This window comes from Humulus lupulus, chromosome 2 (genome assembly GCF_963169125.1).
Source record: "Humulus lupulus chromosome 2, drHumLupu1.1, whole genome shotgun sequence".
Classification (NCBI taxonomy): Eukaryota; Viridiplantae; Streptophyta; class Magnoliopsida; order Rosales; family Cannabaceae; genus Humulus; species Humulus lupulus.
In genome coordinates this window covers 114,949,249-114,965,146 of record NC_084794.1, presented here as the reverse complement: position 1 = coordinate 114,965,146, position 15,898 = coordinate 114,949,249, and the positions used below count along the sequence as shown (strand labels likewise).

The following is a 15,898-nucleotide window of genomic DNA, read 5'->3' as shown; positions in this document are numbered from 1 at the left end:
AAATTTAAAAACTAATTTAATTCATGTTTTTTTATATATAAATAGGGTGTTTATATATTCTGGGATGTAAATATTGCAACAAAATCTACTACTTAAATATTTTTGTTGTCAGTATTTTTACAGTTATCCCTTATTATTTTATTTGAACCCTCTCACATTCAATGACAGACATTCAATAATGTATGTAAAAAAAAAAATGTTACGATTCCCTACCACACAATATCAACCTGATGTATTGATAAAAGTTGCAACAAACCAAGAGAAAACTAGTGGATGTGATAATGCCAACTACATAGGAAGAAGTTAATAATAAAAGATTACATGGTTTAAGTATATTGAGATTTTTTCTTAAATACACATTTTTTTAAATTTTAGAAAAAATAACTTGAAAACAATTCAACTAAAGAATAAAATAAAACTATAAAAAAATATATAATATATATATATATCAAAACAACTAAATATCATCCAAAATAAAAACCTAAAAACTACTTAAAAACAACTTAAAAAAAAATGTAAAAATTTCCTTAAAACTATAAAATTGAAAAAATATATATATTTGACAGTAAAAACGTAATTATTTTAGTAAAAATAAGTATTTTATGTAAAAATCTATATTTACGTGACTATTTGGAAATAAAAAGTAACCTCCCTCATTCTCATCTCATGTAATTTTTTTTTTGGCCCCTCATTCTGACCAGACTTCCTAATAGTCACTTAGCAACTCCATCCTCAAAACACTCGATGGTAATAAATATGGTAAATGAAGTTTACTTGGTCAGTTCAGCATATTAAAAAAATCCCTCTATAGAAAATTTCACTCACTTCAAACCCAAAAACTTGAAAATCAAATGAAATGAAGAAAACACTGCACTTTGTGGCATAGAATATTTTACTAAGAATCAGAATATGAGATGACTTATTCATGGGGGGGGACCCTAGATGGGTATCCCTTCATTGTTTCACACTAGTAACATCAACAATAACCTGAGATACAATCTGCCAAAAGACAAACCAAAGTGATGGGACAACAAAATAAAAGTACTACTCACTGGAAGCCACAACTTTTTCCAGAGACATTACAGATAAAAATGTAAGGAAAAAAAATCTTAGTCTATCTTCTTTCTTTTTGTATCGCCGCCTCACCAGAGATGCATGATACACTTAATCTATATCCCGCAATCTGATTTTACATCTCACTCAAAAGAGAAAAACAAAAACCTAAAAATGGTAACTCAAAAACTCATTCCTTAAACACAAAATCCATTGTAACTTCTATCTCTATTTTTTTTTTTTTTTTCCATTTTTTGGTTCTTCAAAACACACACTCCAGTTAGCACTTACTAACCAAATATCTTTAACTGAAACATATAAACGAGGAGGGTGTGCAAAATTCACAATTCACCTGCTTCACCAGATTATCTCTCCTACAACATTGTCATATCCAAACGATCATCCTAGGCAGCAATTCCTGAAACAAGTAGGAACAGAAGTTTGTAAGTGTTACAGGATACATACATTTAATAAAACACAGCGAAATGCATGAAATTTGATACATTTTCAGTTTCAACATGCATGATATCATATTAATTCTACTTCCAATACATGATTTGCTAACAAAAACACACTCTGCAGTCGGAATTGCTGCAAAGGGTTTTCATTAAAAAGCTGAATATGTAGCCATATTTTCTATGTCATAACTTGTTCCTAAGCTTATAAGTTATCTTCATTGAGAAATTACAAACTTTGCCTCGGTTCAATGTACAATCAATTCATTTGACATATGATAAGTTCACTAAAAAAGTTAATTTCAGAATTAGTAAACTAAGTACAAGCTGCTAATATGCCTATCTAGAAATCCTCTCTAGGTAATGTTCACTGAGTGAACAGTATCATCTAAAAATTATGATGCTATAAAAGGTCCAATAACACTAACAAACTACCTTAGAATTTTGAAAAGGAAAAAGAAAAAACAGCTCTGGCATAATTAATTTAGGTTTCATCATAAGCTACATATGGCTAGGTATAATCTACATGTGATAAAACTAACACCATTGGCCTCTCATTCTCATGTTTTAGTAAGACATTTAACTGGAATGCATTTTGCATCATACCTCCAAAAAGATCATACTTTCTTAGAGCGCATAATTATCACAAAAAGAAGCATGAAATTTACTCACCAATTATACTACTTACATATGTATCCAAAGATTTAAATGTATCTACTCAAATAAACATGAGTGCACACATACATACACACATATACGCATACATACATATATATATATATATGTATGAAAATCCTTACCTGCAAACTGCTTACTAAAATTCTAGAATGACTGAGGAAAAAAAAAGATCCTAGGCGGTTATTATCCTACCAGAATCCAGAAAAAAAAAACGGCCTTACAAACTAACCATCTTTGAGGACTTAATTTTAAAAAAAAATTATAGTAACTAAATTGAATTGAAGTAAACAGGTGTTTGGGAAACTCATACCACAACTAGATCCATTATGGAAGCATCTGGAAGAGCCAAGAAATAAAGGGCTCAAGACCAATAGCCAAAATGATAAAACAATGTACTGGTTTCCATCTTCATCAATCTTTTACCATCCTCTTGCTAAAAATTGCTTCTTAACCTACCAGGCAAAACATAGACACAGGAATCCTACAATGCGTACTGCTACATTTGCTAAATGTTGATGTTCTAATATCGCGTGTCCTATATGCAGGCAAACAAACATGTTGCAACAGGAAAGAGGAGACAAGAAGAGAAGAAAATGACACCCAAACATAGAGGATTCTCTTAATTCAAAAAGTTCCAATACCATTCATGGCAACAACTCAAACCAAACACACAGATAAAGGAAGCAAGCAGTGCTTGGTTCATTGAGCTGCATAGCAAGCACAAAATACCTAGGTAGCAAACTGTAATGATATATTTGAACTATTAACTAGACAAAATTGCGTTCTTTTGTTAAATTCTGCTAACAAAAATTTGACATCACGTTTGCTCCAAAAACAACATTTACAAGTTGAAGGCACATTGATAATACTTGACATCCAAAACAAACTAATAAATGAATGCATTAAGAAACAGAAATGAAATAAAAAGAAGGGGGATTAATCATTAACATAAATCTCAACATCAAAACTTGTTTCACGGTTCTTACACTACGTAGAATCAGACAGGATAAAGCAACAACAAGAAACTATTTCAAAAATCCACTTCGGTAGCTAAAAGTTAACTTAAAGCGGCATAAAAGATTTGTATGGCCATTCATACCAGTTCCATAAAAGAAAAACATTTCCTAATAAAATTCACAAGAGAAATAAGTAGACAGTAGCATCAAGAAATTATTGAATGAACTCTCTTACCTCTATTTGGCTGTCTCTTGTTAACATTGTAACTACCAACATATCCAGGAGCACTTTTAGCAGAAACATCTGAGGCTGCATTTTCAAACCCATAAGCAAATGGACCAGACCCTTCTCGCTCAGAATTTGATGATCGCCATGTGGGATCCCCATAAACTGAACTACTACCATAAAAGTCAGAAAATGTCCCATCAAAACCTCCGTTTGATGCAGCAAATGATGATGTAGAGGCTGCACTTGTGCCACTGTTTCTACCATACCCTACACTTCCAAGACCATAACTGTTATCACCAGCTCCATAACCAAGATTTCCATTATTGTTGGGAACATTGTTTCCCCCACCCTGAGCTGAAATTGCTGAAGATCCCCAATTAACACCAGTATTACCATACACGTTTCCACCAATGCTTCCACTTCCTGACCCCATGTATGCACTAGAACTTGTAGAGTTTGATCCATGATTAAGTCCTCCATTTCCCCACATATTACGAGTCACAGAGCTGAAGAAGGAATTGTTTCCTCCATTAGGACCATTACCACCTTCAAACCCAATTGGATTAGCAAACCTGTTCGAATTGTTTAAATAATAAGGATTCAGTCCCCTTCCATAGCTAAGATTATTATTGAAATTTGCATTCACTCCATAACCTGCACCCACCCCCGGCTCGATCATATTCATTCCATATGCAGAATTGAATGAAGTAAACCCACTACGACCACTGGTGACTGGACTGAATCTACCAAGTCCATAGGCCCCAACATTGCTTGGATTATATCCTTGAGTGTATCCATTAAGGAAGCTATTGCTGACCCTAGCCAGACCATGGTTATATCCACCAATTGGGCTGCGACTTGGACCGGGTGATAACTCCTTAGGAACTGCCCTCTTAACCTCAACCATCTTACCGTTCAGTTCATGGAATGTCTTTAGCAAAACTTTATCAACTGCTTCTTCTGTATCATAAGTGATGAATCCAAACCCTCTGGGTCTCTGTGTGTTGTGATCATACATCACTACAACATCGGTGATTGTCCCAAACTGTTCAAAATATGTCTTGAAATCACTCTCTGTGACTGTGGATGCTAAACCACCTACAAAAATCTTTCTGGTTCGACCTGGACCTGGAGAACCATGCACACTGCCACTGTTTCTACTCAAAATGTTTTGTTCATCTCTAGGAACAGCCTTTTTGGCCTCCACCTGAGGATAAACAATTAAACTATGAAAGCTAAAGTCAAAAGCTTCAGGCTGCAAATTAATTCATCAAATTAAAACAGCCGTACTAAAATTAAGGAAATCAATATCAAAGAAAGGTATTTACTACACCCATGGTGGATCATTCTGAAACTTAATTCAATACAAAACCACTTAAAATGAATTCATCCCATTAAAGATTCAAACTCAAACTTCGATAAGTAACTGAATTAAACTTTCATTTGAAAGCATTCAAGCAAAGTCATTATAACACAATGCATGATCATGGAATGAATCAGGAGATGTAACTGAGCTCAAAACTTACCATCCTTCCATCAATGTTGTGCTTCTCCTTTATGACTCTATCTGCCACTGATGGATCAGCAAAAACTACAAAACCGAAACCACGAGCACGACCAGTGGTCCGATCCTTCATAATAACTGCTTCTACAACTTCCCCAAAAGCACTGAAATACTCCTTCAGTCTATCTTCATTTGTGTCCCAAGAAATTCCACCAATGAAAAGTTTCCCGTTATCAGATTGCATGTTTTTTCTTTTCTACATACCAAATCACTAAATCAATCTCAACTCAAGCAACATTAGCAAATGGGAATCCAATTTAAACACATTTCATAAGTACAATGCAAAAATCAAAACTTTCATCAAAATCAACACCCAATTAAATCAGTAAAAAGGATATACATTTAGTCATGGATCCAATCCTCAATACATAGCTCTCTGCCAACTCAATCCAATCCATTTAACCAGAATTATGTTCATATAAAGCAACCAATGAAATCTCACACTAAAAAATCATTTTCTTTGTCCTGAAATCTCCCTTTCATCGTAATCACAAAAGTTCTCGAAATCAACTGGGGATATATACATAAAAGGCACCGAACAAATATGAACAGAAAAAAAAATAATCAGTACCTTAATCAAATAAAAATGACAAATCCCAGAAATACTAGTCCGATGTAAAACTAATTTTTTTCAATTCAAATTAGAAAGATAGGATCCTCCACCGATCAAAAACTCAATCCAGAATCAATCACCCTGTAAAAGAATTCCCAAAAAGAAAAAATTTAAGCAAGATCCAAAACCCAAACCAATTCCACGAAGACCAAAAACCCAAATCCAGATTCTTACAAACCCACCAATTAAAAAAAAAAGGCCCAGATGATAAATCTATCAGAGAGCTAAGATCTGAGAGGAGGCACTGTAAGAAATGATAAGAACAGTGGGCATGGTTCAACCTCCTCTCTTTGGATATGCCCCTCCACCACCCCTTTGCTTCTTCTTTCAATTGTATTAAATTTGATTACCAAATGCAAATTCAGTTACCAAACCAGATTGGCAGACATGGAAATGTGTCTTAGAGAGATAAATAAGTTTAGAGAGAGAAAAGAGAAAGAAGGTTAGGGGCTATGGTGTCTGAATATATAGGGAGTCTAAAATAAAAATAAAAATAAAAAATAAAAAATCTCTTTTTTTTTTTTTGCCTATTAAATGAGTGAAAAATATGAATAAGTTTGAAATTTAGGGAAATCGTTTTGCAGTACAAGACCCAAAAAAAAAAGAAAATGCAAATGGAAAATGGAAAAGAAAGATGTTAATTTTGCTTGTCCTCCCATTTCAATCCATATATAATTATTAGGAAAATTTATTTATTTATTTTTTGTAAAATATTTAAAAAAAAATTGCATGAAGTTCCATGGTATTGAAAAATGTGGATGCGTGCATGGAATTTTATTAAGGCCCATTGAAGTAGATATCTTACAAAGAAGTAACAATGGATCTAGATGACTTTTCTAATGGTTGGATTGGAGATCATTTTATGTTGTTTTGTAGAGATTGTTATGTTAGTCCTATGTAGACTTTTTTTGTATTTGTTTGTTCAAGTAAACTCCCCCTGACTTTATGTTAGTTTGATGTATATACATAACATAATGCATAAGGTTGGTGACCCGATTTATGTGTCAAGTTTTTCTAACATAAATATTTGGGTCCAAAAAAACTTGAAAAATGATAAATGAATAACATTATAATGTAGTTGTATATGCATCTATATTGGTGGATTTGGGTCTTTTTTTTAAGGAAATGGATTTGGGTCTTTTAATCATTCCAAACATGGTCTTTTTTCGAATGATTTGATTTATTATGGTTGGTATAATTATTTAACTTCTCTTCTATATAAAATGTGTGTAGATATCAAAAATTATTAGTTTTAATAATTTTTTTTAATTTTAATAGAATATTCTAAATATTTAACGAAATATATCTTTAAAATTAACTTAAAAAGAAATATTTATTAATTATAATAATATAAATTCAAATATTATAAAATATAATTATTATAATAATATTTACTATAAGACTACATATATAATAATTATATTAATATAAATTTAAATTCAAAAGTTATAAAATATTATTATTATTATTATTATACAAGACTATATATAATAATTATATTAACATAAATTTAAATGTTATAAAATATTATTATGATAATAATATATAATTCTAATTTCAGACTAATTAATTTTATTAATATGAATTCAAATATTATAAAATATTATTATTATTATAATATTTAATACAATATTAAACATTTAATACTTATATTAATATAAGTTTAAATATTATAAAATATCATTATAATAATATATCATACATAATCTTAATTTTTATTAAAAAAATTATTATTTATGTTTAAAAAGTTATCATATTATATATATTTTTAAAAAAAAATTATAAATAGTGTTTTGGTTTAATTTTTCATTTAAAATGTATATGTCATTCTTTTATGTTGACGCAGTTTTTTGCCAACGATAGATTAAGAAATCTAATAGAGATATTAGTCATAAATTGTAAATTGTAATGAAATAACAATAATTCTTTCGTACACACACAATTTTTACATGGTTCAATGGTTAAAATACACCTAGTCCACGAGACAGTATTATTGCTTGTCTCTCACAATTTCTGCAAAGCTTTAGTAATACAAAAAGACAGTCTCATTCCCTGTCTATTATCCCTGATATTTATAGGGGAATTTCCTACATAGGTTTGGGTAACCGCGTGAATAAATAAAGTATACATTTAATACAAATTATTCTCATTTGCATTGAGATGTGATTTGATAACATAATAGAATAGAATATACTCCCGTTATCTCAGAAAATAAATGATAGATATGTAGTACAATCTAGGCATTAGTGAGCGTATAAGGAGCCTTCGAATCTTTTGGGATCCTTCAATATGTGTTCTGACCAGGCTATCCACAAGTTGAATATCTCACCCGAGCTGGTGTTTAAAGACTATCTGAACCTTAGCTCGTATTAAGCTCAAAGAGCTCAAATGTGGATCTGGCCACTATAAGTCTCGAACTAGATTGTTATCCTAAGAGGTGGCTTGATAGAAACTTGTACGTCGTGTACGAAATGGCTTGAGTCTTGAGGTGGTCACATCATTATTAAACAGATGTTCTACTTAGCCAGTTGTACCCGAGTTAAGTAATTGAACTCGTGCTAATTTTAAGGTACAACAATATATAATATTCTTTATTTATTTGAAATTTATATGTCAACGATATAAATTTAGCGTGCATTTCACGTTACTTGTATCAAGTATGTATATATATATATGTATGATTATTAATGCCAGAGAAAATTAGAGAATTTTGTTGTAAAGAATACATATTATTACGAGGTCTTTGTAAAATTTAGACGATCAAAAATTTTAAATTTACAAAATCTAATTTGTAATAAATCATTGATACATTTACATTTCAAATTTATTGTAAATGTGTTGTATAACTATTGACTTTATTGTTGAAAAAATAGTGTAATACTGTTCAAGAGAGTAACATTATAAGACATGATTTTTATTGAGACTCATTTGTTATAAGTGAGATGTTTTTAGAGATTTGTGTTTTCCCATGAGTACATACAAATTAAGTATTAATAAGTTCAAAATAGTTATGGAGTGAATGAGAAATTGTCACCTAAAATAACAAATAATAAGATTTGTATTAGTTCACATGGAAATTTGAATACCCTTTTAAATGAGTATATATAGAATTATATATCATGAGTTTGGTAAGTTGATAAGCATGGAGGTTCTTTCTTGCAGATGCAGGGGTGCAAAACATTGTCGGTAGGGCAAAAACGCATGCAACTTATATGTAGGCTCATAAAGCCTAGTTTGTATTGGGACTTGTTTTGCAACCCAAAATTAATTTATGTCTTAAATGAATTCTTGAAGATCTGCTCTTGCCTTGCATGAAAATTTCTTCATAATAATCAATTTTGGGTAGTTACCTGAAATTGACTTTTTGGGCAGTTTCCTAATTTTGTTTGCTTGATTATCAAGCTCTTGGTCCTCTTAAAGGATATAATTAGAGGGATTTACCTCATTGTTTGGCACACCATTCAAAAATTGAAGCTCTCTTAGTCCTCAGTCAAATCTTGGTGGTATTCTTAGACATTGGTCAGTCCGTTGGGAGTAGAAGCAAAGTGCTTAGCTGTTGCTCATAAACCGTTTTATCCTGGGAGACAAATGTCGTTAGCAATCATGTAGCACCTGGTGAGGGGGCGTAATTATTTTAAGGAGATAGTGTGGAATACTAGACTCAGTTTGACACAAAAACAGAATTTATAATACATGTGCTTTATTTTATTTTAATATATTTGTACTCGTTTCATCTCCCCTTCTCACAATATATATATATATGTTAATATCACATGTAACTTATTCTATTTATAAGCAATATCACATGCATGTATTAACCAACATTTATTATGAATTAATTGATAAAAAAATATTATTTAAATGCCAAAATACAATTATTTGGATTTAATCCATAATCTAGGCAAATATACGGAAGTAATAATAATAATAAAATAAGTCTTAATATCATCACTTGAGTAATTCCCCTTCAAAAATAAAAAACCTAATTCATGAAAAATTGAAAGTATGCTAATTCTAATGATAAATTACACTTGAATTTAAATATTAATTTACATAGATTGTTGAGTGAACTAGAAATGAGGTGTTCTATTTTTTCTTTTCTTTTGATATTATGAAAAATTTAGAACTTCTTACAATATCAATGGGGTTTAGGGAAAATATCAGTTTCGTGTGGTTTGCCTGAATACTCGACCGGTCACTATATTTTCATAAATGACAAATCAGACCTTGTGTTTTACAAACCAAATCAATTTAATACCCTGAATCCAATTTTAGTCAAATTATTTTCAAATATGACCAAAATGCCCTTAGTTTTTTTTTACTAATGAATTACATAAATAATTAAAATAGAAAATAAATTAAAATGATTTTAAAATACAAAATAATTAAAAACTTTAAAAAACTAAATATATCATTAAACTAAAGTTCAATCTGCCATAAATCTAATTACAAATCTAATGAATCATCTAATTAATCACTCGAAAAGAAAATTAATTGAAACAACCCTAAATCCCAACTATGCAACTTAAATTATAAAAAAAATCAGATTTTGTTCTTGAGTTCATCCTCAATCTAGATTTGAAAAAAAATCATAAACATCACAAAATCAATATCCAAAACTCATAATAAAAGTGGATTCATTTCCTTTCTTCAATAGCCTAGATCACATAATCATCAACTTCACAAAATTAATAACCTAGATCTACCATCCCTGAGCCTAGATCTATTGTTGAAGCCACAGCTGATGAGCCACAATCGGAGCTCTAACGACTGACCTTCTCTGCCTTAGCTCCTCGGTGTGTCACATTGAACTAGATCTGCACCTAGTAGCTCCGTCCAACAGTTTCGTCAACCATCGAAGAGCATATCTGCAAGCTGCTTCCCGAAGATCTGAGGCTCTGTTCGTGACCTCGGTTCAAAGCCCCACCACGACCCAGATTCGAGAAGGAGACAACCCCACTGCAACCCAATCCCATCGTCGTTTGAAGAACCCATCCCCATCGCCTACCTTCATCACCCAACAACTCTGACCTCGCAGCCCCATCGCTCTTTGAAGACCCCATCGCCATCGCCTACCTTCATCACCCAACAACTCTGACATCACACATGGAGCAAGAGAAAATAAAGAAGAAGAAGAAGAAGAAGAGGAGGAGGGGGAGGAGGAGGAGGAGGAACTGAAGAAGAATGGGAGGGGGAAAAAGGAAAACGATCATTTTTAGGGTTTTTGTTTGTTTTTAATTTTGGTTAGTTTTAGTTTTAATTAAGTTCGTTTAAGATTTTTAGTTTATTTAACTAAGTTTAGTAAGAGATTAAAATTATATTTTTGTTTTAATTTTTATTTTAATTTAATATAATTTTTAATTCATTAGTAAAAAAAACCTAAGGGAATTTTGGTCATATTTGAAAATAGTTTGACAAAAATCGAACTCGGGGTATTAAATTGATATATTTTGCAAAACACAAAATTCGATTTGTCATTTAACAAAACACAAGGATCGATCGAACAAAATATAGAGGTCAAACTGGTATTTTCCCTCAGTTTTATGACCACACGAAGTATTTAATAGCATCTTGTCTTAATTCATTTTTTTCGAATAATTTTCTCCTAATACGTCTAGAATAACACTTGTAAAATTAGGCTATTAATTTTGAAAAATTAAAGCTATAAAAAAATTAATTAATAGTATTTTTATGTGTATTATTATTATTTTAGTTAAGAATGAATATATCTATGGTAGATTAAAAAATAATTATTTAATAATAAAAAAGAAAGGCATCGAAAAATTTGAAAAGTGGGTAGAAAAAAAAAATATTTTTATAAATATTATAGATTGTTTATTTAGAGTGGGAGTAAGATGGAAAAAAAAATTGTCAATAGAACAACTCTTTTAGACACAAACATTACTTTGTTTTTTTGTTGTAACGTGCTAGTTCATCGAAAAAGAGCTAAAAGCCAATGTTGGGTACCACAAGAGGGGATTCCTCCCTTTGGAAAACAATGGCGTTTACGCTAGTAATCCTAGTATACTTTGCCAAACCATCAACTAGTAACTTAATAAAATTAAACTCACAAACAGAAAAGTTAGATATAAGATTCAACTGGTTAACCATATGCGCAGCGAAAAGCACGAAGTGGTGGACCTAAAGATTTCAAAAAAATTATTTAAACAATCTTTAAATAATCAAATCCATTAATATGCAAACATTAATCAAAGAGAAAGAAAAAGATGAGGATTTACCAGTTGTAGAATAATTAAGAATCCTCGCTATCTTTTAGTAACTCCAACGAACATCCAATCCAAAGCAACCTTGTGAATACTCATACCAAGATCTTCCAAGATGTATCTCTATACCTCAAGACGTGTGTGAACATGTAGAGTAATGGTGAGAAATTCTAATTTACAAGATGTACTCAACTCATGAGATCTTTGAATATTAGGTCTAAGACAGTTTTTAGAAATACAAAAAATATTACGATATATTTTTCTCTTTCTATAAAAGGCTTAAAATTTTCGATCTAGAATATTGTTTCACTTAAGCATATATATTTCTATGTGAAAACAATTTTCTATCTAATAGATTTATAAAAGAATAATAAATTCAAAATTTAATTTATAAATCAATTATTAAATAAATAAATACATAAATATCAAGATCCAATCTTGATTCTTGTTACACTAATGCACGCCAACTACAGTGCCAATATTGTAGCTGGCATGTAGCACATCTCTGATTTTAGGAATGTGTTTCAACTGCTTTCTTTTAATTATTATTTAATAACTATTTATTCAAAAATATATAAACCTGATAAATTATCTTATCACGTTTATTAAATAATAAATATCATTTCAAATTCAAATCCAAATTGAATTATCATAAATATATATTTTTACATTATTTAAATAAATAAAACTAATTAATTATCTTATTATTTAAATAGTAATTTTTAAAATGCCATTTTATTTAAAAAATAATTTTTGAAAATTCCTTTAATAAAAATAATAATTTCGAAAATTAATATACTAATTAAACAATTTATCTCATTTACATATTTGACCTTGTAGAATAAATTTCTTCCAAATATGTCATTTCCCTGATTTTTCCTAATTTCAACTCTTACCTTGAATAATGTTTGATAGAGTCATCTCAGGGATCTATGGACCTGTAATTTCAAGCTCCAATGAATTTAGATTATTAATTAAAACTCTTGAACATAATAATCTTTTATTAATCTCAATATTATTCCACTAAAAATATGAGAGTGCACTCTTGTAATTATAGACATTTATTTATTGAGTACTTTTAAATATAAAAAGTGTCCATCAATGTAATCACTACATACAATTCAATCCTCTTTTAATAATTCATAAATAAAGTAGAAATTAATTATCATTTAACCTCTTTAATTATATCTTATTTCCTTAAGCAACATTAACTTTACTAGTGAAGGTTAATTCATAAACTGATATATGAATTTGAGCTTAATAACCTTTCAGTTCCAAAAGCTAACCCTTTAGAGAACTATTATTCAATTCCTCTTAGAAAGGTATAGATTCCATATATGTATGTTGACGGTGAAATCTCGTCAAGGAAATTAGATCGGAAAACTCAAAGATATGTATGGAGATATTTAGATACGAACTTAGAATAAACTTTAAGGAAAAGTAAGCATAAATCAACAATGGAGTAAGCCTTTTAATATTGCTTAATAGTCTGAGTGTACAATAGGTTTTCCAACCCCTTTTTTGGAGGGGTGATCATCTATTTTTATTGGAGCTGTAATGGCTCCTTTGTACATAGTGGACAAAATAGTACATGAGTACACTGTCAGGATAGCAGCACATGTGGTAGTGGTATTGGAAGAGTGGTGTCTGCTCTAGTACGTGTCAGGGGCCTGCAAAAGTGCTCTTATCTTGGTACCATATGATGCCTCCCCTACTTGTCGGGTACAGACCCCATAAGCATGCTGAGAGGAACCTGACCATATACCATTTTTGTACTGCCACTACCTGTCTGACGTTGGCCTTGTATCCGTACTCTAATTCCTCTTGGTTAGTAGGTGCATTTCGTACCTGTACTAGCTCTTTGAGTCATAGGTGAGTTCTTACACTCACAAGGCACCTTATTCCCACGAGCTTAATGTATTGAAACCCTTATGCGCTGCCTCAGATGACATGGTTCTAAGATTCCTATGAGGGAAGTCCCTCACGACACCCCTAATGGGCTCGAGGCCCAGATGGGTGCGAGGCCCAGATGGGCGCGAGGCGCTGATGGGCGCGAGGCACTGAGGGGCTCGAGGCACTGAGGGGCTCGAGTCCCTAAGCGGTGTGAGGCGCAAGGCATTGAGGGGCGCAAGGCGCTGATGGGCGCGAGGCGTTCATGGGCGCGAGGCGTTGAGGGGCGCGAGGTGCTGATGGGCGCGAGGCACTGAGGGGCGCGAGGCACTGAGGGGCGCGAGGCCCTGATGGGAGTGAGGCGTTGAGGGGCGCGAGGCGTTGAGCTGCACGATGCACTGAGGGGCGCGAGGCGCTGAGGGGCGCGAGGCGTTGAGGGGCGCGAGGCGTTGAGGGGCGCGAGGCGCTAATGGGCGCGAGGCACTGTGGGCGCGAAACGCTGTGGGGTGCGAGGTGCTGAGGGGCGCAAGGCCCTGATGGGCGTGAGGCCCTTATGGGCGCGAGGCACTGATGGGCGCGAGGCGCTGGTGGGTGCGAGGCGATGAGGGGCGCGAGGCGCTGATGGGTGCGAGGCCCTGCTGGGCGCGAGGCCTTGAGGGGTGCGAGGCACCTGGGTGCGCGGAGGCGTGTCATCTCACGAGGCGCAGGTGGCGCGAGTCGCCTGGTGCATGGGGGCGTGCCATCTCGCGAGGCGCAGGTGGCGCGAGTCGCCTGGTGCATGGGGGCGTGCCGTCTCGCGAGGTGCAGGTGGTGCGAGGCACTTGGGTGCATGGAGGCATGTCGTCTCGCGAGGCGCAGGTGGTGCGAGGAACCTGGATGCGCGGAGGCGTGCCATCTCACGAGGTGCAGGTGGTGCGAGGCACCTGGATGCTCGGAGGCGTGCCATCTCGCGAGGCGCAGGTGGTGCGAGGCACTGGGCATGGCCAAGGCCCTTCACGAGACCTAGGCGCAAAGCATTTGATGCCTTGTGTGAGGGTCTTGCGACGCAAGTGGGCCTTATAGGAGTTTGGACTTGATTGCTTGGGAATTTTTTACTGGTGTGGAATTCTTGTCCCTTATTTGGCATAGAGTGACTTTGTGAGGCCTAGGATCTTGCAAATATGCGGCTTCTTGGGGGCATGTGATGACCTTCTAACTCTATAGTGTACTTGGCGCCTTCAGTGCCCCTTAGCTGTTCACTTCAATAAGGGACTAAAAACCTTTTTTTTTCTTGGTGGATTTTTGGTATCCACACTTGCCCCCCAGTCTATAGGGAGGCCTTTAGCCGTTCTTGTACACTCTTCTCTTTCTTTTTATTTATTATTATTATATTTTTTTTGTATTTATCATGCTCGAGGTCCTTTGGAGCCCACACAAAAAAGGGGTTCGATAGGTCTCTCTTTGGTGCACTTTGATTGTATCTATAAGGATATGTTGACCCCTTGGGTTCAAGTTATCCTTTTATATACTTTTGCGCGTGCTTATTATTTTTTGCGAGAAGCGTCCTTCTCGTCATTAGGCATAGTACTATTTTTGCAAGCGTCTTCTTTGAGACACTTTTTGCAAGTGTCTTCTTTGAGACCCTTTTTGGAAGCATCTACTTTGAGACCCATTTTACAAGCGTCTACTTTGAGACTCTTTTTGCAAGCGTCTACTTATGAGACCCTTTTTGCAGGCATCTACTTTTGAGACCCTTTTTGCAGGCGTCTACTTTTGAGACCCCTTTTCGTAAGTGTCTACTTTTGAGACCCTTTTTGTAGGCTTCTACTTTTGAGACCCTTTTTGCAAGCATTTACTTTTGAGACCCCTTTTTGTAGGCGTCTACTTTTGAGTCCCTTTTTGCAGGCGTCTACTTTTGAGACCCTTTTTGCATGCGTCTACTTTTGAGACCCTTTTTGCAATTTTTGAGGTGATCTCCCCTCGGGTTGGGACTTTCATGGCTAGATGGTATTCGTTCAATCTCAAACTTGGTTTGCGACCCCTCTAGCACAACGCCCCCTTCTACATGGAATCTTCAAACGTATTGGTTGTAAGGCGACTGGAGGAAGGTTCTCTTTCATCAACATGCGAGTTCTTACGACCCTCTTCCACCCGTATGTACTTTTTTGCTCTCTCGAAGGAATCATTTAAATTTAAAACTTCTTTTTTGAGCATGTTATCCCATAGCTTGCTCCCTGGTCGAACTCCGGCTGTAATA

The 15,898-nt window shown here is 34.0% G+C and overlaps 1 protein-coding gene across 7 annotated transcripts; it reads right to left on the bottom strand.

Moving 5' to 3' along the window:
* Positions 1 to 857: 857 nt before the first annotated feature.
* LOC133818394 (heterogeneous nuclear ribonucleoprotein 1) lies at positions 858 to 6,004 on the bottom strand. Of its 7 annotated transcripts, none has more exons than XM_062251251.1 (5): positions 5,731 to 6,004; positions 5,507 to 5,629; positions 4,898 to 5,126; positions 3,378 to 4,578; positions 858 to 1,471 (listed from the first exon to the last, which is right to left on the bottom strand). In XM_062251251.1, exons 3-5 carry the CDS (start codon positions 5,117 to 5,119, stop codon positions 1,458 to 1,460), a joined length of 1,437 nt encoding a protein of 478 aa, XP_062107235.1. In that variant the 5' UTR covers positions 5,120 to 5,126; positions 5,507 to 5,629; positions 5,731 to 6,004; the 3' UTR covers positions 858 to 1,457. The 7 variants fall into 7 exon arrangements, with proteins under 7 accessions (XP_062107235.1, XP_062107233.1, XP_062107236.1 ...); XM_062251249.1 differs by having other exon boundaries at positions 4,898 to 5,131; positions 5,731 to 6,003; XM_062251252.1 differs by lacking the exon at positions 5,507 to 5,629 and having other exon boundaries at positions 4,898 to 5,131.
* Positions 6,005 to 15,898: the final 9,894 nt, after the last annotated feature.

Coding starts and splice junctions, on each gene's coding strand:
- LOC133818394 (XM_062251251.1), bottom strand. CDS start 5,119: ATGCAATCTGATAACGGGAAACTTTTCATTGGTGGAATTTCTTGGGAC. Junction 4,579..4,897: donor ACAACATTGATGGAAGGATG/GTAAGTTTTGAG, acceptor GTTTATCCTCAG/GTGGAGGCCAAAAAGGCTGT.